We start from the raw sequence: 25,199 nt of genomic DNA, 5'->3' as shown, positions 1-25,199 counted from the left end.
CCTCAGCCCCGCTGCGCTGCCGACCGGACTTTTAACAGCACGGTCAGCTGTGCAACCCTACAGCCTGTGCCCTGGAGTTCTGCATATCCCTGCCAGTCACCACCAGGCTGCTTAGATGTGGGAATCGGGTTAGGAAATTCAGAATTTTTCAACTGATTTTATCTTTAATGAGCCCCAAGTGGCAAGTAGAGCCATCAAACTAACATCCCTTGAGCCCAGCACTGTGCCTCAATCCCCTCCTGAATGCACCGTCTACTCACTCCCTGAAGGCCACAGTAAGAACTGAATTTGCTCCTAGGTAAGCCTGTTAAAGGAAGAAATAAAACCTTGTCTCTTTGCCTATGAAGGGTAAATCTCCTGCACAGAGATCACAAATATTATGTTGCTATTAAGGATGATACCTGCCCTAACCCTGACCCAAACAGGACTGGGGAAAGGCAGGTTTAGGCTACACAACACAGTCACCTGATTATATGAATGAGCCCAGGACTAAAAAGAATGGCTCTGATTGGATCAGATACTTCATCAGGTGAAGCGTTTTCCCATTGATGCTAGTTTCCTTTTTAGGGGCCAGGAGTCAAAATACAGGCAGGTAATACACGTAGGCCCCTGCCCCCGCAGTGCAACACAAGCAAGGCACATAGGGCCCCACCCACACACAAGGTAATTCACGTAGGCCCCTGCCCCCGCCCCACCATGCACACGCAAGAGATGCAGGTAGGCAGCCACCCTGCAATGCATGCCCTGCGGCAGGAGCACAGGGTAAAGCAGAAAGCTCCTACAAGGGCTCCCCTCAAAGCTAGCTGAGAAGTGAGTTATAAATACTCTTCAGCGCCACCTCTCTGCTGCCTGTGTCCTGGATCCCGCCCAATGCAGCCTCAGGCCAGGGAATGAGGTTGAACAGCACTGAGCCCCCAGTTGATGATCTCCTCCAGCCCACGGACTAATCTGGCTGGGCCTCTGTGTGCCATTTGACACCATGGACCACCAAACCTTCTGTCCAGACCAATAGAGGAGGCAGGGTGAACAGAAATGCCCTGGCAATGACACAGAGCTATCCTCTCTGACCGAACCCATCATGAAAAACTGCTCCAGCCCTTGCAAGTCCTCCCCGTGCAGGGTCTCTTGAGGCTCAGATCCTCCCTTGCCCTTCCCAATGTCTGCATGAACCCACGGGGAGCGGCAGTCAGAGAGCAAGGGCTGAAGTGTCAGGAGCTTGCAGATGAAAGCCAGTTCTGCCCTCGGTCATTCAGATTTATTCCTCAACAAGCCCCACTCCTGTGTCATGTGACGCCACTCATTCCATAGCCAGGGCCTCCCTAAGCCAGATCCTGGAGAGGAACCCGAAATGGAGAGGAACGGGCAGGAGAACAGAGACGTCTGGAAGCAATGGAGGAAATAATGGATGTGTTACAAATATGATTAAATCTAGGATTTGAATGAAAATTCATTGGGATTCATCTGCGAATCTTCCTCCCCACCCAGGCCCCCAGACCTTCCCAAACTAGCCAGCCCAGTCATAATACAGGGCATTTACCGAGCCCATAGCACAAGGGCGCTGGAGCACTCCACCATCCAGTACCATTACAAGCAGCAGAAAACAAAAAAATGGTTCCAGCTGTGATTTAAAAACCAGCCGTACAAACCAATTCAGCCTCGTTTGTACACGGAGTAAAGTCAGTTCCAGAAGCATTCAGTGCTGGCAGACATGAGGGACATCGGTTCTATTTAGGGCAATCCAATAAAGCTGTACTTTGACCTTAAAAAGGACTGAAAACATATGGGAAAAAGCAGATCGGCAAGCTCTCCAGACCCAATATTAATGCATCAAGCGACCACAGTGCACATATTTATTTTGTCAAGATGTCAAAACTGGCACCTTGCTGGGATTACATAAAAAGGCATTAGGACAGAAAATGGTTTGTAGCTAGAAAAATATTGCATGAGTCCTGATATGAAATGGAATCTAAATGCTGTGCAAATACGCATCCAAAGGGCTTCATTCAACAGTATTTGTATCAAAGGGACAACGGACACAAGCCGCGCCCACCAGTGATTGGAACGGCCGATTCCATGCAATGTAACGCAGCAGCATGGCTTTGGACACTACAGAAATGGATCAACCTGGGTTTTTAATTTTTGACTGGGTACTCGCTAACGGGTCAGAGAGCTGAAATCCAGTTTAACTTCACTGCCAGGGTTTATGAGGATTATTCCAGGGGGGGGAAAAGGTGGCATTTACTTTTCATGTCCCAAAAATTGATTTTTATACCATCTGCGGATTAAACCCACCCCTCCTTTCATCACCTGCCACTGGGGAAAGAGACAACTCCCCCCAACTAAATTAGAGATGTCATTAGAGCCAACTCAACAGCTTCTGGTACTTTTTCTGTTTCTGCAACCCCTCTGTACCTTGAATGGCAGCACATGCTCCTTCGAGCTGCCCCTCTGACTTCACAGTAAGTGCTGCATTGCAGGTAAGCCCCCCCCGGTGCAGAGTGCCGGCCGAAGGACTAGGCATTGCGTCAGTCCTCCATCAGCCCTATTCTGAGGAGGTCCAATGGGCCACGAGTGCTGCATGGCCTTGGGGCTGGCTCGCCGCACACATCCAGCATCAGCAAGGGTTGAAAAGAACCCACCCCTCAGCAATCCACACTGACAACTTCAGGTGGGAGACATCAGGGAGGACCACAGAGGCTCCTCGCCTGCCTGAGTCTCCTCCTTAGCATCCAGCACTGGAGGCCTCTCTAGGATCAAATGGAAACCACAGACATTTGAGATCTAGGCTATCCTCCAAGGGCCAGTGTGGGACTGTTCCCTACAGTATGTTGTTTAATCTGTGGTGTCCCAAGCAATTGGGCTCTGACTACTTCCCTTGGGAGAGGAGTCCAGAGTCTCACTTTGAAGAACCTATACCCAATATTCACTCCAAGTTTTTCCCCTCTGTTGTACCCTGCTCCAGTTGTACCTCCCCTGCTCTTTGGATTGCCCTGAAGAATTCTTCTCTTCCTCTTCCCTGGGAAATACTCAAGCCACCTGAAAACCATGTCTTAAAAAGATAGAATGCAAACGACAACTTAATTCAACAGCGCAAGAGCAGCAATTGATAACAGTAGTACTGGCACGTGTGATACGGTGTCTGCCTCTCCTGGCGTTACATTAGGTGCAGCACGCTAAGTGAGCCAGCAAGAACCCCTTCTCCCCAGTGCCTGATTATTCAATTGAACTGGGATCAGTCAATCTGGGAATGGGCCATTTCAAGGGAGATCGGGGAAGGGATGATGAAATATTTCACGGCTAATGGCTCTGTGAAGCTTTCCAACGTCAGCGCGTTTTGAAATTCTGGGGGGTTGAAATTCTGCCAAGAGAAGTCTGGAAATGTAGCCTCACCTTGCAGGAACTTTTCAATGATAATTTAGCCTGCGGAAAGATTTGATGCTGAAGCCCCGAGTGCTGCCTGCTAACAGAGCAGCCTTGTAGAGCTTGTCACATGATGGAAGCCGTCCAATAAGAAGACAAATTCTTTAATCTTGTTGCACAGTGAGATTAGGTGACTATTGAGTAAGGGGTAGGAGAGGAAAGTGAACAACTTGGACCAGGTTTTCAGAGGCAGAATCCTTTCTAGCAGGTGCCTATAAGAGGTGCGTCCATTCTTGTGCCCTCCTTTTTCTGCAGCTGTGGGCAGTGAGGTCTGGGGAAATGAGCACAGGGTTGGGAGTCAGGAGGTCCTGAGTTCTAATCCTGACTCTGCTACTGACTTCTTGTATGGCCTTGTGCACATTACTTCACCTCCATGCCTCAGTTCTCCCATCTGCTATATGGGAACAATATGTACAGACCTATTTCTTGGGGACATTGTGAGGATTCATTGGTTAATGTCTCTACGGTGCCTTGAACATGTAAAGTGCTATTTAAATGTATTATTATTATAGAGAGACTGGCTACCACCTGCCTCTCTGCTAGGGTGAAGAAACTGATCCAGTCTAGGCACCAGTAATTGTGTAACTGCCCACTCATGTCATAACTTGACCATTGACCATGTAAAGATTGGTTAAATATTATAGGGTGATTATTTTCCCTGTTCCTAAGCTGGACCCTATCTGTGATGGCTCGCACAGCATTACAGGGGAACCCAGAGACACAGTATTTGCTAGCTTTCATTGTAATTACTTAGGGCCCTGTCACACGCTCCTGAGGCAAGGCCCTCGCATGGCAGCCCAGGAAACTCTGCCATGTTCACTATTAAAAACTGCTGTCTACTGCTCCCCATGGGGGTGCGGGTGACCTTCAAACCCAGCAGACCCTTGAAATCAGATGCTTGCAAATATTTCTCAGCACCAGCAAAGCACCAAGTTATCTGTGGAACCTGTAGGCAGTCTGTTGTCCTTACACAGTGGCACACCACCACGTACTCAACTAGCTTACATAATTAGACCCGTTCCCAGCAGAAAAGCACCATTCGTATGCTAGTTTTCAGAAACCGTCGTCACTTGGCTTCACACACCAGACAAGCGGATAGCGCAGCAATTCCATCAATTGCATTTAGAGATCTACGCTGACACGTTCACACCCAAAGCGAGTGACGTGACGTCCCTCCTAGTTCAAGCCGACAGCACTTCTCGCTCATGACCAAATTCAAAAGCCTTTACAAGGTGCTAATCAGCATAATCTATACTAGGCATTTCAGTTGTCCAAGGAGGTGAGTTGTAACTGCCTCTAGGACAGCTGTAACATACCAGTGGCTGGCTCCTTGCTTTCAACTACATCAGCCAGAGTTTAGCCATCAACTCCAATGCAGGCAGGACTGATCCCTAGATCTTTGGTTCCTGAAGAAGAAAGGCATGTGTCCCTGAGGATACTAGAGCCTCCAGATCCTCTAGTCTCAGACCTCACAACCACATATACAGGTTCCAAGAGCCTAGGCCTCTCTCTGGTGTGCCAAAGCGTCGTCTCCAGCAGCTCAGCCTGGAGAAGGCACTACCCTGTGTTACAGGGCAAAGATATCCCAGGTCCTCACTATCACCGCCGGGGCTACCACATAGCTTTGACGGCCTGCCCCGCATGGATTCGCGACCGCTGCCCAGCTTGGTGGCAGAGCCCACAGCTTACCTTGTGATGATGGCGAGGTGGGGAGGGCTCATGCAGGCCCCCATGAACAGCACCACGTTCTCGTGCCGCGTCTGCCTGTAGGCCATCACCTCCCGCTTGAAGGCCTTCAGCTGGTCCTCATTGTCCCTCTCGATGTCGATGAGGCGTATGGCCACCTCGCCGTGCCAGCGCCCATGGAACACCTGGCCAAAGCGCCCTTTGCCGATCAGCTCTCCAATCTCCAGCTGCTCGAAGGGGATGTCCCACTCCTGGAGAAAGATGCTGGTCTGGCTGGCCTTGCGTGGGAAGTGGCGAGCGGAGAGGAGGGAGAGGTTCATCTCCTCAAAGTCGTCCTCAGACTCTTCGGCCTCGTCGTTCCCCTCCTCGTTCTGCGGGGAGACAAGTGGGGTCAGCCAGCGCCATTCGCACAGCGTCTGTGCATGCAGGGAGCAGGGGTGGGAAGGGAACATGTGCTTCCACTAAACCAGGTGGAGTGGTTCCCAGCGATGCACCCATCATGGCCACAAGCTATCCCGCTCCCTCCCAGGATTGCTTTTTGCCAGCACACGTGTGTCTAAGAACCCAGGCACAGTCAAAGCCGCATCCTGGGAATGCCCTAATCCCCACCTCTCCCCTCCCCCGATTCTTCCTCCTCCTCTGCTTAGGTGGCAGATGGAGGATTTGGAAGAGACCGCACCGTCAAGGCAGTCTATTAACCAGATGGCAGGGGAGCTTGGAGAGGAGGTGCCAAGCCTCTGCTGAGAAGGGGATTAGTGCTGCTTGGAGGCTGCTCGAGAGTGAGGCCAAGAGTGAGGGGCTTGGGGATTAGGATTAATAGGGGACACAAGCAGAGCCTAGGAAAGTTGGATTGCATGAAAACCTGCCAGAGCTCCAGTGTCTAGCACTTCTTCAGACATGGAGGGAAACCTGCCAGGTGCACGTGGTGAGCACCAGAAAGTTCGCTAGCGACTGCCTGGATCTAGCCAGACTGTGCTTTGGGGCATTAGAAGGGGGAAATGAAACATTTGTTTGCAGCGAGTCGCCATGGAAACTTGCAGACCAAATGCTCAAAGCAAGAGGTTGAAACGCAACACCTTATTTTCTTGGATAGCTTTTCCGACACCAGCACTGGAGCCTGCAAAGCTCAACCTCGCCTCGCTAAGATTCCCCACTACTGCTGCAGTGCCCAGAGGGCTGCAGACTGAAACGCCCTCAGAACTATCCTGAGTTTGTTTCTTCATGAAATGTCTTAGCAAGTTTTGTGTAAATTTGAGAGTCTGATCCCCTACACCCACACACAAAATACAGATATTCCCATACAGACTGTACTGAAATATAAATACATTACTGGACAAAATTTTGCTCTTGTTTATACTGGTGCAAACTGCCTTCAACAGAGTTGCAACAGTGTAAACAAGAGCAGAATTTGGACCCTATTAAAAAAAATCCCTCGGAAGAGCGGTAAGTAGAAGATCAGACAGACACACACTATTAGGATAGACACATATTTGAGCTGATCAAATATGATTCACAGGTGAATTTTGCCATTGTTCATTGTTAATTAATTCAAATAATTTTTCACTGCATTCAGTGTGCCCTGGCAGATACACACATTACTGTGATGGATAGATAGACTTGAAGGTAGCCATGAAGGGACTTTGCTACTGCAGTTACTTTTAGACATTCAGGTATTGTAGTGATCTATAACCCTACGATCGATAGACAAATTCAAAGATTTACAAATTATCAGGGAAAACTAGAGAGATTTAGGCCAGAGTGTATCTATGTTATTTTACTAATTTCTGTTGTCGCTGTGACACATTTGGGGTCTGATCTTCTGCTCTGTGGCACTGATATAGCACCATAGAAGTGAATGGAGTTACATGGGCATAAAACCCATGCAAGTGAGTCAAGAATCAGGCCCTTTCGCTTTCAGGATGAGATTTTTAGAAGTGCCTAAGTGACTTCTGAGCACACGTAACATTGAAAGTCAGTGGAGCCGGTGCTCCTAAATCACTTAGCCTTAGGATGGTTTTTCAAATGTGCCTGTTATATCTCTGTTCTGCACCTGGTCTGAGCAGAGACCCACCATCCTGGCATCTGTTATCAAAAGCTTAAAAGTCTGTGTTGACCCCCTTATACCCTGCCTCCCTCTGAGCTACTGGGGATAGCAGGGCAGCAATGCCCCCTCCAGCCTAGTTCTCTGTTCGTTCCCACTGCTGTTCAGCAGTGGTAATTCCACTAAAGCCAGCAAAAGTCAGAGTAGAATCAGATCCATCCATTAATTCAATTGCAGGCCAGTTCACAGTGCAGATGCAAATTTTATGCCAGCTTCAGTGCAATGCACTCTGAGATGTATATAATATAACGGTCCATTAAGCACAATGCTGAGGCCAGCCAGCTCCATATAACTGCCTCTGAGAAGAGAGATAGATCATAAAGGGGGCAAGATGCCAAAGCATGAAGCCGTGGCAGGGTCTTGTTTTAACCAAGTTCAGGTCGTAAACTTTTCCTTTCGTTCTCCAGCGGAAATAAAAAGCCTAGGGTAGCATCGCATGTCTCTTACCTCAGAGGTTGGCTCCACTTCAATTTGAAGCAATGGATTTCCTTCAAGGCTGTTAAAAACAAAACAAATTAATATGCCACCACGTGCATGGAAAGTTCCCTACGTTCTGTGCCCGGACACTGCACAGCAGCACTGGGACATGGCTGTAAGCTCCTGCTTCCCTCCAGCTCAGCCTCCACCAAAAGAAAACAACGTGCAGGAACCTCGGGCTTGCTACACGCCTTGTTGACTTGCTAATTTCAGAGACAGGTCTGAATGGGCCCCTCCCTCCCCCCCCCAGTTAAGAAAGTTCCAACCCCAAATCTGTGGCTTGAGCCCATCACCAGTTAATATAACAAGCGGGTCTGAGGACCAAAGGATGCCCTGGTCCTAGGAAGGCAGGAAAGTGCATAGTTCTCTCTAGCACATGTGCTGGAAGATGAAGCCGCAGGTAACCCCATCTATTTGGCATAAAAGAAAAGAGGAATTTTTTTGACTGTCATAATTTTAGAACTTCTGGGTCACCAAAAAGAGAGTATTGTGAAGACTTCCTACACAGCTTGGATACCAGCTCCCCATTGCACCTGGCAAGCAGGGCTTGGAAACAGAGATAGCCTTTATAGTGCTGGACGTCATTATGATGTCACTATGGTGCCTCGGCTAGGCTGCGAGTCTGACATCCTTAAAGACACTGGCTCCATAGGGCCCTGATCTTGCCAAGGCCAGCCTTTACTCGCAGGAGTCGCCCCACAGAGCTACCAGAACCACTGAGGTGAGTCAAGTTCCTCACACGCATTAGTGCTTGCAGGACTGGAGCACAGAAGAGTCCCCGGTGCTGCAAAATAACTATTGAGCCATCTCCTGTGCTCCTTGGCGAGGTTCTACTCTGCCCTTACACCAGGGACTCGAGGGAGTTTGCCTGAATAAAGACACAACAAACACGGATTAGGAGCCTCGGGGTCTTGCCCAGGAACAGTATTTTATCAGCTCTTTGGGGCGGGGATGGTATTTTTGTTCTGTGCTAGGACAGCACCTAGCGCACGGGGATCCTGGTGCATGCCTGAGGTGCTACCACAGTGTCAATAGCAATCAATAGGGATTCACAGTAGGCATTCACAAAGCAGTATTAGCAGTAACAGCATGGGTAGTTTGTGGTACCAAAGGATGACAGTACTGAAAGCGGATACAACAGAGCTTGTTGGTGAGAGTAGGAAAGCAAGGGCTTGCTTAGATTAGCCCCAGCCCCATGGGCATTCACCTGCCATAGCCCTGCCTGTCCTCCTTAGTGCAATTGCTGTTAGAGTATCAGAGACCATTACAATATTGGTTTCTGCAAACCGCTGTCATGCACTGCTCGGTTTAGGCTGAATTATGTGCAGCTGCCGATTCAGTCTTTCACTTGTCTGTTAATGGCAGGCCTGGGCTACACTGGCAAGCTTCTGCGCAGTAAAGCAGCTTTCTGCGCTGTATCTCCCGAGGGGTACACACTGCCAAGCTGCTTCGTGCGCAGAAACTGCGCAGTTGTAGTGCTTTAAAAAAACCCACCCCGACGAGAGGCGTACAGCTTTCTGCACCGGGGCTACAGCGCCGCAGTGCCAGTGTAGACACCCTGGTCGATTATAGCGCTGCAACTGGCCTCTGGGAGATGTCCCACAATGCCTGTTCTCGCCTCTCTGGTCACTGGTTTGAACTCTACTGCCCTGCCCTCAGGTGACCAATTGTCATCCACACCCCTTAAATTCCTTGGCAATTTTGAAAGTCCCCTTCCTGTTTGCTCGGTGATGTGTGCAGTGGTCTCAGCGCATCTTTCCAGGTGCCCATGTCCGCTCCACGCACCAGGCGATCCCCCGCTTGGAGCAATGCCGAGCGGCTGGACCTCATCAGCATTCGGGGAGAGGAGGCTGTCCAGTCCTAGCTGTGCTCCAGCCCTAGGAATTATGATACCTATGGACAGATTTCACGATGGATGACAGAAAGGGGCCATGACCGGGACACACTGCAGTGCAGGGGCAAAGCGAGGGAGCTGCGGAACGCCTGCCGCAAGGCGCGGGAGGCAAACCACTGCTTCAGTGCTGCGTCCACGAGCTGCTGGTTCTACAAAGAGCTGGACACGATACTCGGTGGTGACCCCACCTCCACTGCGAAGGCCACTGTGGATACTTTGGTGGCTCGCGTGACAGTCGAGAGTGGACTGAGCCAGGAGGAGGAAATCTTGGACAAGGATGTGGAGGGGGAGGGGGACCCAGCGGGAGAGGACAACTTGGAGGTCAGAGTTGCGTGCAGCCAGGAGCTCTTCTCTACCCCAGAGGAGGCTAGTCAGTCACAGCTGTCAGATCTTGGCGAAGCGCAAACAGAAGAGGAGGCTGCTGGTAAGTGGCTTTGATTTGGGGAATTGCTGAAGTGAGTTGTTGGGGGCAGGAGGGTTGCAGAAAGCAGCCTTGTGTCTGTGTGATGCGCATACCACCACATGCCTAGTCTGAGCGGCAGAACAGGCTGTTGATTGACTCCCTCACTTCACGGGAATCTGCCTCCGAGATCTCCTGGAAACTCTCCTGGAGATACTGGGCAATCCGCTGCCGCGGGTTCTTTGGCAGAGCTGCTCTGTTTCTTGCCCCATTAACGGTTACTTTCCCGTGCCACTCTGCCACCACGGGGGGGAGGGGACCATTGCTGCACACAGCCGAGCCACATAAGGGCCAGGGCGGAAGCCGCGGGCTTGGCGAAGACCCTCCCTTGATTCCCTGATCACCCTCAGCAGTGAGATACCTTCCATAACGAACAGTCTGTGGAAAATGTGGGGACTGTCATGATTATAAGCCCCCCCTGCCGCCCCCCAGTGCTGGGTACACTGTGCCCAGTGTACAGTACAGACCTGGAACACTGATTTCCCCTGCACCTGCAGCTACTCACCATTCTGGGGATCTTGTGGCTCATGTGTGCTTGCCTGGGGCCAGCCAGTTAGTGACAGGTATGTGAACAGTGGCTGTGTTTTAAATCAGTGGCCTGTGTGGTGCAAACAACACTGCTTCTGTAAAATGTTGCATTTTGGCTTCACAGATGAGCCCTTGGGAGCCCAGCCTCCCTCTTTGTTATCGCCGGCTGAACGGCTGCGCAGAATTAGAAAGTGGCCACGAAAAACTAAAGAGGACTTTCTGCGTGATGTCATGATGCACTCTGTGGCCGAAACACAGGAATTGAAGGAGTGGTGGAACAGCGAGAAGAGGGACTGAAAGGAGAACATGGCGCGCCAGAACAAAGCCACAAGAGTGACTCAAACATTATGAAGCACCAAGTGGACACGCTTCAGGCGCTACTAGCGCTGCAAACCAAGCAGCTCCGCACTCGCCCACTCCTGCAGCCACTATCGCAAAACTCTTTCCCATGCGCCCCCCAGACACTGCCAACACACTCTTATCAACTCCTGGCTTCAGTCTGTACCCACGGCATTTCACTCCTACCCCGTCACAGTCCAGCCCTGTGGACTCCCAGTACCCACTGCACTCAACACCCCTCCCTCTGCAGTTTAGCCCTGCTGATGTACAGCACCCGCTGCACTATACTCCAAAGGAGAAGGTTGGATATGATGCCTGGACATACACAAATCTTTAACCATCCTGGGACCCCACCTCCTCCTGGGACCCTTCCCCTTCCCCCTCAGTGTTAATGTGTTTTTTTGTTGGTCTCTCTCCTCCGATTGTTGTTTTTTAATAAAATAATTGTTTTGGTTTGGAAGCAATCTTTATTCCATTCATTGCAAGCAAACAGAGCCCTGCAAAGCAACAGGCAATATTCTTACACCTTCATAGTGCATCATCTGCACCAATCACAATCACCTCCTAGCATTACAAGCACTGCACTCCTGAGCATAGCAACAAAGATTAGTGGCTTTCAGCTCCAAATTGCTGCCTCAAGGCATCCCTGATTCTTATGGCCCGACACTGCACCCCTCTAATAGCCCTGGTCTCTGGCTGCTCAAATTCAGCCTCCAGGCAGTGAGCCTCAGCAGTCCAGCCCTGAGTGAAGCTTCCATCCTTCCCTTCACAAATATTATGGAGCGTACAGCACATGGCTACAAGCATAGGAATATTGTCATCGGCCAGGTCCAGCCTCCCATATAGGCAGCGCCAGCGGGCCTTTAAACCGCCAAAAGTCATTCTGCACTTGCTTAGCCTGTTGTTGAACTGCTCCTTGCTGCTGTCAAGCATAGGTGCTGACTTCTGCTCGCGCCGGTGGGTGCTCGACCCCCCTCTGCCCCTGGCCCCGCCCTGACTCCACCCCGCCCTGCCCCTCCCAACCCCTTCGCCAAAGTCCCTGCCCCAACTCCTTCCCCTCCCTGCCCCATTCTGACTTCTTTCCCAAATCCCCACCTCAGCCCCACCTCCTCCCCTGAGCACACCACGTTCCCGCTCCTCCCCTGTCCCTCCCAGAGCTCGCTATACTGCCAAACAGCTGTTTGATGGTGGCAAGCGCTGGGAGGTAGGTGGAGAAGCGGGGACACAGCGCACTCAGGGGAGGAGGCAGAGGCAGAAGTGAGGTAGGGTGGGGGGCAGAGAAGGGAGCTTGGCTGCTGGTGGGTGCAGAGCATCCACTAATTTTTCCCCATGGGTGTTCCAGCCCCAGAGCACCCACGGAGTCAGCGCCTATGCTGTCAAGGTGCCCCGTGTATGGCTTCATAAGCCACAGCATTAAGGGGTAAGCAAGGTCTCCCAGGATCACAACGGGCATTTTGACTTCGCCTACGGTGATCTTCTAGTCTGGGAAGAAAGTCCCTGCTTGCAGCTTCCTGAACAGACCAGTGTTCCGAAAGATGCGTGCTTCATGCACCTTTCCAGACCAGCCTGCATTAATGTCCGTGAAACGCCCACAGTGATCCATAAGCGCCCAGAAAACCATTGAGAAATACCCCTTCCAATTAATGTACTCGGTGGCTAGATGGTCTGGTGCCAGAATTGGAATATGCCTGCCATCTATCGCCCCTCCGCAGTTAGGGAAGCCCATTTGTGCAAAGCCATCCACAATGTCACGCATGTTACCCAGAGTCACGGTCTTTTGGAGTAGGATGCGATTAATGGCCCTGCACACTTCCATCAACACAAGTCCAAGACTTTCCCACTCCGAACTGGTTAGCAACCGATCGGTAGCAGTCTGGAGTAGCCAGCTTCCACCGTGCAATCACCATGTGCTCTCATTCTCATGTCCCTACACCGCAGAGCTGGGGCAAGCTTATCACACACTCCCATGAATGTGGCTTTCCTCATCCAAAAGTTCTGCAGGCACTGCTCATCATCCCAGACACGCCTCACAATGTGATCCCACCACTCAGTGCTTATTTCCCAAGCCCAAAAGCGGCGTTCCACTGGGGTCAGCACCTCCATGAATGCCCCAAGCAATCTCGTGTCATAGCTACTACACATGGCGAGATCAATGTCACACTCCTCTTGCCTTTGCAGTTTAAGGAATAACTTCACTGCCACTCGTGACATGCTAGAGTGAGCAGCATATTGGTCAACGGTGCGGGATCCATTCCTGCAGATCGAAGAGGCAGAGCGCGCAGTACACGAACCATTGAAAGACGGCACCAAATGCGGACAGAAGCACAGGGATTGCTGGGATGTGAAGTAATGCATCACGGGGCACTGGGACAGGACCCAGGATGCCCCGCAACCCCCTCTGCCTTCCCACAACTCTTTGTGGCATAAGAGGAAGAGATGCTCTGTGAGATAGCTGCCCAGAATACACCACTCTGAATACCGCCGCAAGTGCCACAAGTGTGAACACGCTATTGCGCAGGCAGCTGACAGTATGAACACACAACAGCGGTTTCCCTTCAGCGCTCTTTGAGCAGCACTGTAACTGCCTGCGCTGTAACTCTGCCAGTGTAGACACACTCTCAGTTAAATCCTCCAGGTCCCTGGCTCTATCACAGGCCGCTGTATCAGTTTCCACCCAGTGAAGAGACTGCTTTGTGTCCTCTCTGCACACTCTGTTCTCTGGTCATTCCTTCTTGCTCTGATTTACATTTCTGGAGCCTACTTCTCACTTATACCAAGACTATTTTTCCAGAGCAGAGTAAAGGGGCCTTAAGTGTCAATGAGAATCCAGTCTCAAGTGTTAAATGTGGAGGCGAAACCTATCAGAGGAAATTTTTAAGACAAAAACTGATCACTCCGTCACGTGCCAACGTAAATTTAGAGTTTCTCCACTGGAATCAGTGGAGTTATAGTTGCACAAAACCAGTATAAATGAGAAAAGTCCTGATAGTTTAACTGGCAAAAAACTACGCAGATGAAAACTGTAGCAAACACCAGACTAACATGCAACCATTTTGCTTCTATCTGTTATACCTGCCGTACAGTCAGGTAAGCAGTTTTCCACCACTTGCTTTTAATAATAGTAGTAATAATGATACCTATTTCTAAGAGCGTAGAGATTATAGCCTGCTTTCCAAATCAATTCAGTGTTTCTCAGTTACTCTGGTGGTAAATCCAGAGTAACACCACTAATGTCAATGCAGTTACTTCAGCTTTTCATTGGTGTAAGTGAGATCAGAATCTGGCCCAAAGCTTTATAAATTCTCCACGTACCTGAGCGTACTTTACTACAGCATGCCTCTGATGTGAATGTATTTATTTATGTACCAGAAGGCAGGCGTGACAGCTGTACAACCCATCTCACAAGGTCTAAATATGCTTGAAGGCAGCAAGGGGAATTTGGGTGTAAGATCGCCATCTCTCCCCCGCGTTGGCTTGAGTTGCAAAGTGGACTTTAACCTCTAGTTTGACTCAGACACAGGCTATCAAATAACCATCATGGCATTATTTGTCAGGCAACCAGAAGTTCTGCCTTTGTCATTCAGGTGGTCTCACTTGGACACAGATGCAATTCTTTACCCACCCCCCACCCCCCAGCAGCTTACCAATCTATTTAGAAAAGTGTGGGCGATCCTGATAGAACCTACATTTCTGTTTGGGCTGAGAACTTAACTGCTAAATTTCTGAGTTATATAATCCCCCAAAGTGGAGTTTATAAAAAGGAATGGCAACAGCTCCTGAAATGTAACAGCGCTGCTGGGTGCTGCTAATGCAACGCTGATCAGAGCATTCGCCAGGAAGATCGTAGGGAACACTGAGCTAAACAGGGAAAGCAGCCACAAGTAAAAGCAAAAACAAAGGTCACTTGGCAGAGCTTTTCCTAGCTGCCAATTATATACCAAGTTTCATGAGTTATTTAGACACCTAATGCAAACTTTAGGAAGCTTAACAAATACTATTGGTGGAGCTGGGAGTGCTGCTTTTGTTAAGGTTTTCCAGTGCTTCCTGTTTTCAGTTGCATCGAATTTTTCCAAACTTTAACCATGTGGCTGAAGTGGATCACTTGATGATGACCTGTTCTGTTCATTCCCAATGAAGCACCTGGCACTGGCCGCTGTCAGAAGACAGGATACTGGGCTAGATGGACCTTTGGTCTGACCCACTGTGCTGTTCTTGTGAAGTTTTCCATGATAGGTGTCTGCTTCAGACTGTTTTTTTTTTAATTATTTCAGACAAAACGGTATAGCCGTTTCTGAGAACCAGGCTGGGGGGGAAACTATTGCAACCTTTTCTTTGAACAGCTCTCGCATCCCTGTGCTTTGAAATAGGAGTTTGAAATTTGGCAGGTGGCTGGCCTTTGGGTCAGGAATGTGCCTTTTGCCATCTCTGTAAAAATGCACCCCATTTGGCCAAATTATAAGCCCTGGGAAAACTGTTAGTTTGCACATGCTCAGAAGAGACTTCTTAGATTTTTAGCCCCTCAAATCTTTGAAGATTCCATCCTCACTGAGCATGCTCAAGTCTCTCACAGCTCCTAGTGCTGACCAGACTGCACGTCTCCACAGACCAACTGAACATGCTCCATCCCAGGGCAGGGGCGAAGCCAGACTTGCCCTGTACTTGCTGCTCCAGGCTGGGCACTGGAACAGATTGCAGGCAACCCCCTGCTGGCACCCGGGCAGCGTGGTGGAGGAAGGAGAGGGAACAAAAGCCAGACCATGGGAGGAGACAGGAGTAAATTACAAGGTGAGTCTGAACTGGCATTAGAAGAGGTTCAGAGAAGGGCAACTAAAATGATTAGGGGGTTGGAACCGGTCCCATATGAGGAGAGATTAAAGAGGCTAGGACTCTTCAGCTTGGAAAAGAGGAGACTAAGGGGGGATATGATAGAGGTCTATAAAATCAAGAGTGGTGTGGACAAAGTGAATAAGGAAAAGTTATTTACTTGTTCCCATAATATAAGAACTAGGGGCCACCAAATGAAATTAATGGGCAGCAGGTTTAAAACAAATCAAAGGAAGTTCTTCTTCATGCAGCGCACAGTCAACCTGTGGAACTCCTTACCTGAGGAGGTTGTGAAGGCTGGGACTATAACAGGGTTTAAAAGAGAACTAGATAAATTCATGGTGGCTAAGTCCATGAATGGCTATTAGCCAGGATGGGTAAGGAATGGTGTCCCTAGCCTCTGTTTGTCAGAGGGTGGAGATGGATGGCAGGAGAGATCACTTGATCATTACCTGTTAGGTTCACTCCCTCTGGGGCACCTGGCATTGGCCACTGTCAGAGGACAGGATACTGGGCTGGATGGACCTTTGGTCTCACCCAGTACGGCCATTCTTATGTTCTTATGAACTGGACGGTTAAGGAGACTGGGAGCCAGGATGGAAGGGGAGGCTGGGACTACATACTCCATGTGCCTCTTTAGCTCAATCTTCACATCTTAGGGCTGGGACTGCATACTCCATGTGCCTCTTTAGCTCAATCTTCACATTTTAGTGCTGTTAATCCACAGGCAAATGACAGATCACCTGTCCCCACTGTGCTCATTCTGATCATTGCCCCGGAATTCTGGTCCTAGTTGGACAGGAGGATCCATTGGCACAGGTCTGCTTACCAAAATAAACCGGTTTGCCACTTCCATGAATGACCTTTGCACACAGCAAGCAGGCAGCTATCAGTCACGCAACCAGTGCAGGGACCTGTGTCCCTAGCAGGTGATCCTCAAGAGGGGGGGTGCGAGGGAGTGAAGAACGCAACGTGAAGAGGACATAAAAAGACAAGGCAAGAGCCCCACTTACATTGGATTAGAATTGACTGGATGAAGGATAACTTGAGGCGCTCGGGTCGGTGTCTCAGGCACAACATCTGAAAACGAAGGAGAGCAGAGTGTGAAAACGGAGAGGAAGACACACTGTCATGAGTTTAGTTTCCAAGCTAGGCAGTTTGTTTGCAGTACGACAACCATTATTTTCTGGGGTTTCCCCAAGTCCCTGGCCCACCATCTCTTCTCACTCACCGAGGTGGGGTCACGCCTGCATAAGGGAGAGGAGAATCAAGCCCAGCATCTCTGCTTCTCTCTTCTATCCTATTTCAGAGCTGCACCCAAACCTGACATCAGCACTGCCTCAGCAGTGGCACCTCCAGTCGGTCAACCAACCAACGTGAGGAAGAACTGCCTGTGACAGGAGAAGGCCCAGCCAGAGGCAGGAGACCAGGATGGAGCATTCAGGGAAGAGGGAGAAGGAGAAAAGGAAGTCCTGTTTCAAAGGGAGTCAGGTGAAGGGCCCTGGAGAGGGAGGGGAAAGCAGAGAAGGGTGGCTAGGGAGGAGAAAGAGGAGAAAGGGAAGAGAGGTTGGCAGGAAAAAGGAAATATGAGATGAAGCGGCTACATCCCAGCTCCCACTGAGCACTTTCCCATGGCACTGCACCTACTGGAGCCACAGACATCTGGGCAAAGCATGGATCAAAAGCGACCACGTCAGGATTCTCCACATCCCTCAGCACTTTGCACTTCCTTGCACAAGCGCCCGTGACTCCACGAGGAGCAAAGCAGTGGAGAATCAGGCAACTTCTGGGCTTGACGGAGGCAGTTGGTGTTAGACTGGAAGGGAGACCCCCAGGGGATGGATAAAAGACCTTGAGAGACTACCAGTTCCTCTGGACCTTGTAGCCAGTAAACAAGGCCAATGAGGAGCTTCTCCAGCTGGCACTGGCTGCCTTGGTTTAATGTGAAGTTCACAGTAAAGGAACAGTCACAGCCAGAGGAAGCAGGTGCTTCCATAGCTACTTCTTGCCCTTGGCAGGTTTCTCCTGGCATCCTGCGGCTGACCCGCCCTTCCCTCCCGCGCCGTGGCTTGCAGCCATGTGTGCTGAACGTCAAATCAATGTTCTTCTCTAGGCTCAATAGTTCAGCTGACAAACAGTCACAAAACCCAAACCTGCCTAGGGATGGATTTAACCTTAAAAAAACAACAACTCTGTTTCTTACCCTCATGGCTTCCCAAACCTCCTGCCACCTACCCTCGATCAGGGCAGGGGGAAACCCTCCAGGCAGGGCTTCCTGCCAGTTCCTTTTCCTCATCTAATACTACATCTCTCCTCCCCACAGGAAACCCTATCCCTAAGGACAGCCTCAGAAGAGACCGGCCCGCTTGAAAACCACTGCAACTCTTGGGTGAATTTACTCGCTATAGGGTGAAACTCACCCCTGTGCAAAAAGCCAGCCCAAGGCACGGGTATCATTCACCCCCATGCCCCCATGTTCTGAGAGACCGAAGCTGACCCTCTGCACAGGGGGTGAATTTCACCCTCAATAATTTAGTCAAATCATCCTCATATGATTTGTTTCTAGAAGAAACACACCCAAAACCCCTCCCCACCCTTTAAGTCCCAGCTGATTAAAGACCATCCCCCACCCCACGCACCATCCAGATCCCTAAACAATGACAGTAAGGCATGCAACTCAGGACAGGGAGGTATTGCTGCTCCGAAATCAGAGAGGGGTAACTCTGCATGCACTTACCTGGGAAAATGAACTGCTGCTTGTACTTGTAGTAGTGGGAAGCTTGCAATGGAGAAAGGAAGAAGTTAAAAAAGTGAGCCAGGGCAACACAGCACAATCGGAAGGGTGGCATCTGCAAAACCTCTATGTCCCGCATCACAGAGCATCCAGCCTCTGCTGGACCAGGGAGTAAGAGACCAGAATTGGGCATCTGATCCCACTGTCCCACATGGCAGCTCAGGGCATGGACTTGCCTTCAGTTAAATCTCTCACAAACACACCCCATTTCCTTTGTGTCTGTTAGGCTACGGCTACGCTTCAAGCTGGAGATGTAAATTCCAGCTTGAGGAGACATACCCGCGCTAGCTCTAAATTGAGCTAACATGCTAAAAATAGAATGTAGCCACAGCAGGGCGGGAGGGGCAGCTGCCCCGAATACACATCTAGCATCTTAGACAGGTGCGGACGCAGGTGACTAGCCCCTCTTGCCACTCGTGCTCCTGCGGCTATACTCTATTTTTAGCATGCTAACCCGATCAGAGCTAGCGTGGGTATGTCTCCTCGAGGTGGAATTCACACCTCCAACTTGAAGTGCAGTCATGCCCTTAGACCGTCAGCTCTTCAGGGCAGGGACTGGGTATTTTGTACCTTGTGCAAATGCCAAGTCTGTGGACGGCACTTCAATAACAACAGCCAGGACACAGCTAGGTCGCCCGGCCAGCATCTGGCTGCTTTACTGCCCTAGATCTGTTTAGGAGCCAGGTTACCGATCAAAATTCAACTCCCTCATTCTACGGTCTTCAGCGCTTAGCTTAGCAGTTATGCAGCACTTTGCTGCTGAGATTTCCAAAGCCACCTGAGGGATTTGGCCACCCAATTGAAAGCCAATGGGATTTGGGCACTTAAGTCCTTTGGACTCCTCTGACATTTCTAGACTACATGTCTAAGGCACCAGGCACCCATTAAGCAATTGATTAGCTAATGAACACTGCACAGGAGAGGTACCGCTGGTAACTCGAGGGCAGCTAACAATCAAGGATGGCTCTTAAAAGGTGTGGGGAACAGAACGACCTTTGATATTATTGCTTCTTACCACGCCACTGGAGATCAGCCAGCCCGCCCGCTCCCTTCCCTGTCAGTGCCAGCGCAGCGCAGTAGCTGGGCCAAGGCAGCTCACCGCCCAGGAAGTGAGTGGCTCTACTTATAAAAATGTGCCCACCACAGTCGTCCCCGTAGCGCAGGGGTGGCCAACCTGTGGCTCCGGAGCCACATGCGGCTCTTCAGAAGTTAACATGCGGCTCCTTGTATAGGCACCGACTCCGGGGCTGGAGCTACAGGCGCCAACTTTCCAATGTGCCGGGGGGTGCTCACTGCTCAACCCCTGGCTCTGCCACAGGCCCTGCCCCCACTCCACCCCTTCCCGCCCCCTCCCCTGAGCCTGCCGTGCCCTCGCTCCTCCCCCTCCCCCCCAGAGCCTCCTGCACCCCACGAAACAGCTGATGGGGAGGTGCGGGAAGGAAGGGGGAGGCACTGATTGGTGTGGCTGCCAGTGGGCTGGAGGCACTGGGAGCGGGGGGGTGGAGGAGCTGATGGGGGGCTGCTGATGTCTTACTGTGGCTCTTTTGCAATGAACATTAGTAAATTCTGGCTCCTGCTCAGGCTCAGGTTGGCGACTCCTGCCAAATACACCCATACTCCCGCCCCCCGTACAGCTACACTGACACATTGATCAAAATCAGCACAACCAGTTTCAGCCCCATATACCCAACTCACACGCAAGCCCCTCAGGCGGCAACATGAGAAAACAGAAGAGCTTAGGGTCTGTCTATGCTGAGTCGGGAGGTGGGATTACAGTGCGTGTAGACACATCTAGCTAGCTAGTCGCAGCAGCATGGGCAGTGGCACAAGCTAGCCTCCCCCAGTTCAGGACCCTGGGTACGTACTGGCATCACCCCTATTGTTCTTCAAGCTAGATCAAAGCCAGCCTGGGTACGTCTACACCTCTGACTGCAGTGTAGACATACCCTAGAGGCCTCTGTCTCTACCAGGACTGTGCGGGGAGGTGAATTCTAGCCAAAGATTCTTCTCTGAAAATGCCCTGCCCTCATCTCTTAAGTGATCAGTCTCGGGACTGTTGTCAGCAGCCTCCCAGGTGGTCTCAGCGGTCCCAGTGGCAGACAGAGAAGGGGGCATCGCTCAGGTATCACGATGCCTATGGCTTTCTAGATCAACAGGGAAGGAAGTGGCAGCTAGCCAGTCAGAGAGCTTCTAGGGGGACAGAGGTGAATTCAGTTCTAGGTCTTGCTGACAGCCTTCATAATCTAAATCTGAGACACTCAAGCACTCCCCCCGCTCCTCTTTCATGCTGTCCCTACACGACAGATGTGACGGGCACAGCTTTCCTTGCTCTCCAAGGTACCCGACTGGATCAGGTCTGTGAAGGACCTTCTCAGTTCTGGGTCACCTCCGACTGTAGAAGCCCCTCTGTGAGCAGATGGCTGCCTGCAGGACCCACTACCAGGCCTTTCTATGCAGGTTATTTCACCTCTGCATTTTTTTCTCTGCCTGTCTCCCTCCAGCTCCTCCTTTCTGGGCTCTCTTTGCCTTCGCCCACTTTATTGGATTTGCCCAAAGCGGCAGACTGCCCTGCCCACTTGGAGCTGTTTTGTTTAAATATAGATCTTCAGTGTGCGTATGGTACAGCATCCCAGCAGCACATGATGGCCACTATATAACAGTATCTACACATGGAAACTGCACAGCAGCTCCAAGGCACACAAAACGCAGAGAAAAGGTAACAGTGAACACACAGGCAAAGACCAGGTGAGCCCTCTTTCCTCCAGCACAGAGGGGCACTTTGATGATCGGAAGGGAAGGCAGTTGGTTGGTGTTTTGTACGGTGAGAAAGGAAGCATTTGATACTTCACAATCTGAAGCCTTCTCCTCAGTTCTAGGCAAGAGCGGACAGGTGCAACTCCACGGGATTCCTACAGCCCATGGTGCACCTTCCCCCACTCTCATCCAGGAGTAAGTGCTCTCAGCCTAGAGCCCGGCTCCACGAAAAACAGATAGCCACGGTCTCAATGGACGGCGAATGCTTCTAGCCAACACAGGGCCTGATCCTACCCACAAAGTGCAGCTGGGACTGCTCCTCAAACTGCCTGTTTGAAGGTAGAGATGATCACACCTCATGTGACAATGCACCAAGGATGCAGAACAGAGGGCCCCTTTCCTGGTGATTTTGACATCTCAGGTAGATGTTTAAAGCCAGGAGGCTGGGGCCATGTGTTCTTAAACAGCTGAGAAATGCAGTTATGCTCTAGAAGTGCATTGTCTCTACACTACAGAGTTAGGCAGCTTACGTCGACCTAACTCTGTAAGTACCTACGCTAAAATGTAGCTCCCACCGAGGTAACTCGCCCACTCCACTGACGTAGCTCCACCCCCGCGAGAGGCGCAGCGCTGAGGTTGATGTAGTTGGGTTTGCGCAGTGTCAGTGCAGACACTGCATTGCTTACATTGACCATGGCTGCCTTTCAGAAGCCGTCCTACAATGCCCCACACTGACAGCGAAACTGGGGCAAGTGCTCTCAGCGAGGACACTCACTGCCGACACCAGGAACACAGTGTGGACGTGCAAAAGCACTGTAATTACCACTCTGGGCCTGAAGTCCCTGGGCACAGTTCAGACACTAAGCTGGAGCAGGGCACCTGGGAGCTGCTCTGATGGGGCACATCGAGTCAGTCGTCAGCAAGGCTTCTTGGGAGCCTGGGCTGAAACGTAAAGCTGCTTCTGCATTGCAGAACTGCAGCAGAACCACCTGCCTTCTCCCTGGCACGAATCTCAGCCCCACACCAAGCTGTTCCCACAAGGTCTGTGGGGTGCAACACAGTTGAATCAAGTCCATATGGCATAAGAGTCACTTCTTCCACCACCCAAACGCAGTTACCTCTGGAATCGCTGATGCAGCAGCACTACACAGTAGCTACGGGTGGCAGTGAAGAACATTGGATTCAATTAAAGCAATGGGGGATACTCAGGGAACCCAAATATAATTATACAGAAGAATTTGGCCACGACATCAGAACGGACCCCTGGGTTACTGTGAAAAGCACCAAGGACTCTTTAAAGACCACAAGGGACAGCGACTTAAGCCACGGTGGAGCTGTGCCTAGCGCTACACTAAGAGCTGAATTTGACCCATGGCACCAGATGCACAGCTGGTGTAAATCCGCAGCGTTCCACTGAAGCCAATTCAGCTGTGCTGATTTACACCAGCTAAGGATCTGGTTCAGCATCTCCTGATTAACTCCCGAGACCACAGTTTACAGTGTGATGGGAACTACTCTCCCCTGAGCTGAGATCAAAGTGGCCGCCTCTTGGATTCCCGGGGAGAAGTCGCTGTATTTCAAACCTCCTAAGCCTGTATAAAGCTTCTGAAGAAAGCTGAAATTCTTGAGACTAGCATCTTGACAGCAGTGGGACGTGCTGCCCGGGGGTCGCCCTAGCACAGAGATGAAAAAGCATCCCAAGCACTGCTCGGGGTCGTTTCACTCAGAGCGAGGCTGCTAACGAAACACGTTAAGAAAGCGTCCCTCGCTCTGAGTTGCCATGCAGGTACCAGCTGCGGGAGTTTGAGCTTTCCTGACTCGGTCTCTCCGCTCCTTGCAGGGGAAGTGAGGATGGCAATCCAGAGTTTACTCCGTGTAAATGCCAATTTGTCTAATAATTCATTGGAATGAACTCGTATGATTCAGTGGTGATGACTCATGTTATGGGCATCTGTGCCACCACTGCAAGCTGGCAGCTCTGACGGCCATATGCCTCCAACAAGAAGCTGCTGCCACTGACTTTTTTGTTGTTGTTATTTCCACTTTAAACAAAATTCATCATCATTAAAACACATACAATTGAAAACACAGGTGTGGAAATCTCTCCCTCAGGCAGACAGGATGGAGGGGTGCTCACATCTCCTAGGAGCTGAGGGCACTACGCCCGTGCAAAAGCATCCTGTCCCGCACTTGTCAGACAACAGGAAGAGCTTTGCCTCTATGATGCTGCAGATCAAGGCTGCACTTGCAGAATCTGTTCTGGGCAGCACTTTGAGGACCCCAGTCCCTCTGGTGGGGAGAAGGAGCTGTCAGTGGAGAAGAGCAGAAGCTAAAAACGGGATCGTTAATGAGAACTCAACCTCCCGTGCTCTTCTTGGACACTGGGTCTGTTTAGCCCGTCCCAATGGGAAGCCAGGTAGGGTGAGAAAGCTGATTTGGGAGGAAGGAGAGGAGACAATGAGCTGAGTGAGTGGCCAATGGGGCTCCTTCATTAGCCGGAGTTGTATCGCTTTGGAATATCCTAGGCCCACTCCACAAAACCGCTCCTGAGAACCAGGCACATCTGAGTTGGGGCACGGAGCATGGTGGTAAATTCCCTCCTAATTCCTGATTCCAACTACAACGCGTAGGTGCTTTTAAATCCTCTCAGTCACTACAGTTGCTAGCAGTTACCTTTGAAATTAATTACTGGACGTAATAATACTAAATAGCATGCACCTGCGGCTTTGCATCCACAGACCTCAAAGTACTTCACAAAGGTGGGGTCAGGATCATTAGTCCTATGTTACAGATGGGGAAACTAAGGCACGGAAGCCCAGTGACTCACCCAAGGCCACACAGCAAGTCAGTGGCAGAGCTGGGATTAGAACCCTGCCCAACATCCTAGCCACTGTGCCACAGCAAATGCACCCCGGTGACTGCAACAGCAGTTCTGAACTGCAGGGAACCATTGGTCATTTCTTAGTGGCCAGCACTGAGCCAGGAGGGACATTTCAAAGCTTGCTCCTGCCTGCCTCCTCCCACGCACTAGGACTTGATTAAGGGCAGGGCAGGACTCCACGTGATCAAAGAGTCTGCGTTTATCCTACCCCCAAAGGAGCCCTTTGTCCAAAGCATAAAGCCACAGGCCAGGTCAGCGCAAACGGCTGCCTCTGCTCCTGGGAGGCCAAGGAATGGCCCAGCCAGGGCTGTTGCAAACCTGTCTCGGGATGCATGGTGCCCCTGCATGACGAAACCTTGTACAGCCCCTGCCTGGTGCCTGATCCAACAGTGTGGAGTTAAGAGTCTAGAGCCAGGACTCGTTGCGTGTGTTCTGCCTATTATCACGCAGCCACGACATGACCCAGAGCCTTTGGCTCCAGGGGAAGCAGCCCAGCCGGGGAGCCCGAATGGAAGCCTCAGCACTGCTCTGGGTTTCCTCCACCAGAAGTCGCTGTTTACGCGTCTTGTACCTGGCCTTGGGCAGTGCCTTTGGTTGGTTGCTTTCAGGAGGCCGTGCGGTCGGGATTGAGCTGGGGCTAGAGCGAAATCACAGCTCTGCCAGTGGTTTGTGATGCGACCCTACCTGGTTGCTCAGCATCCCTGCCTGAGTTTCCCCATTTGTGCAATAGGGATAGGTTGGACATACTGCCTCTATCACACGGGAGAGTTAGGAGACTTCGTTCACTTACTCGTTAAACATCCCATACGTGCATTTTTTTAAAATGTTGAACAAACATCCCAACGACCTGTGGTGAAAGAGGAGCCGCTAATGGGCCTGTGTGTAGGTCAGAAGCGTTGACTTACCGGTTTTAGATCAGGGAAATATCTTACAGAGAGTGCCCTGTGCAGTTACTAGATAAAAAACCAAACGCCACCCAATACCGCACATTGTCCTAAGCACTCGCTGTTCCTTCCCAAGCAACTCTCAACAAGGCCATCA

The 25,199-nt window shown here is 50.9% G+C and overlaps 1 protein-coding gene across 5 annotated transcripts in view; it reads right to left on the bottom strand.

Annotated features, from left to right (window-relative positions):
• Nucleotides 1–25,199, bottom strand: part of KSR2 (kinase suppressor of ras 2) — a 302,208-nt gene that overhangs the window by 74,457 nt on the left and 202,552 nt on the right. For all 5 annotated transcript variants that reach the window (XM_044989586.1, XM_044989581.1, XM_044989583.1 and 2 more), the window contains 4 exons: nt 18,467–18,508; nt 16,743–16,809; nt 7,655–7,703; nt 5,110–5,477 (listed from right to left, as the gene is read on the bottom strand). In XM_044989586.1, coding sequence (XP_044845521.1) covers nt 5,110–5,477; nt 7,655–7,703; nt 16,743–16,809; nt 18,467–18,508 — 526 coding nt within the window. The remainder of the gene's footprint in view (nt 1–5,109; nt 5,478–7,654; nt 7,704–16,742; nt 16,810–18,466; nt 18,509–25,199) is intronic.

The sequence above is a fragment of the Mauremys mutica genome, chromosome 16 (genome assembly GCF_020497125.1).
Source record: "Mauremys mutica isolate MM-2020 ecotype Southern chromosome 16, ASM2049712v1, whole genome shotgun sequence".
Taxonomy (NCBI): domain Eukaryota; kingdom Metazoa; phylum Chordata; order Testudines; family Geoemydidae; genus Mauremys; species Mauremys mutica.
Note: the sequence above shows the minus strand (reverse complement) of the source record. Positions and strands in the feature narration are given on the sequence as shown.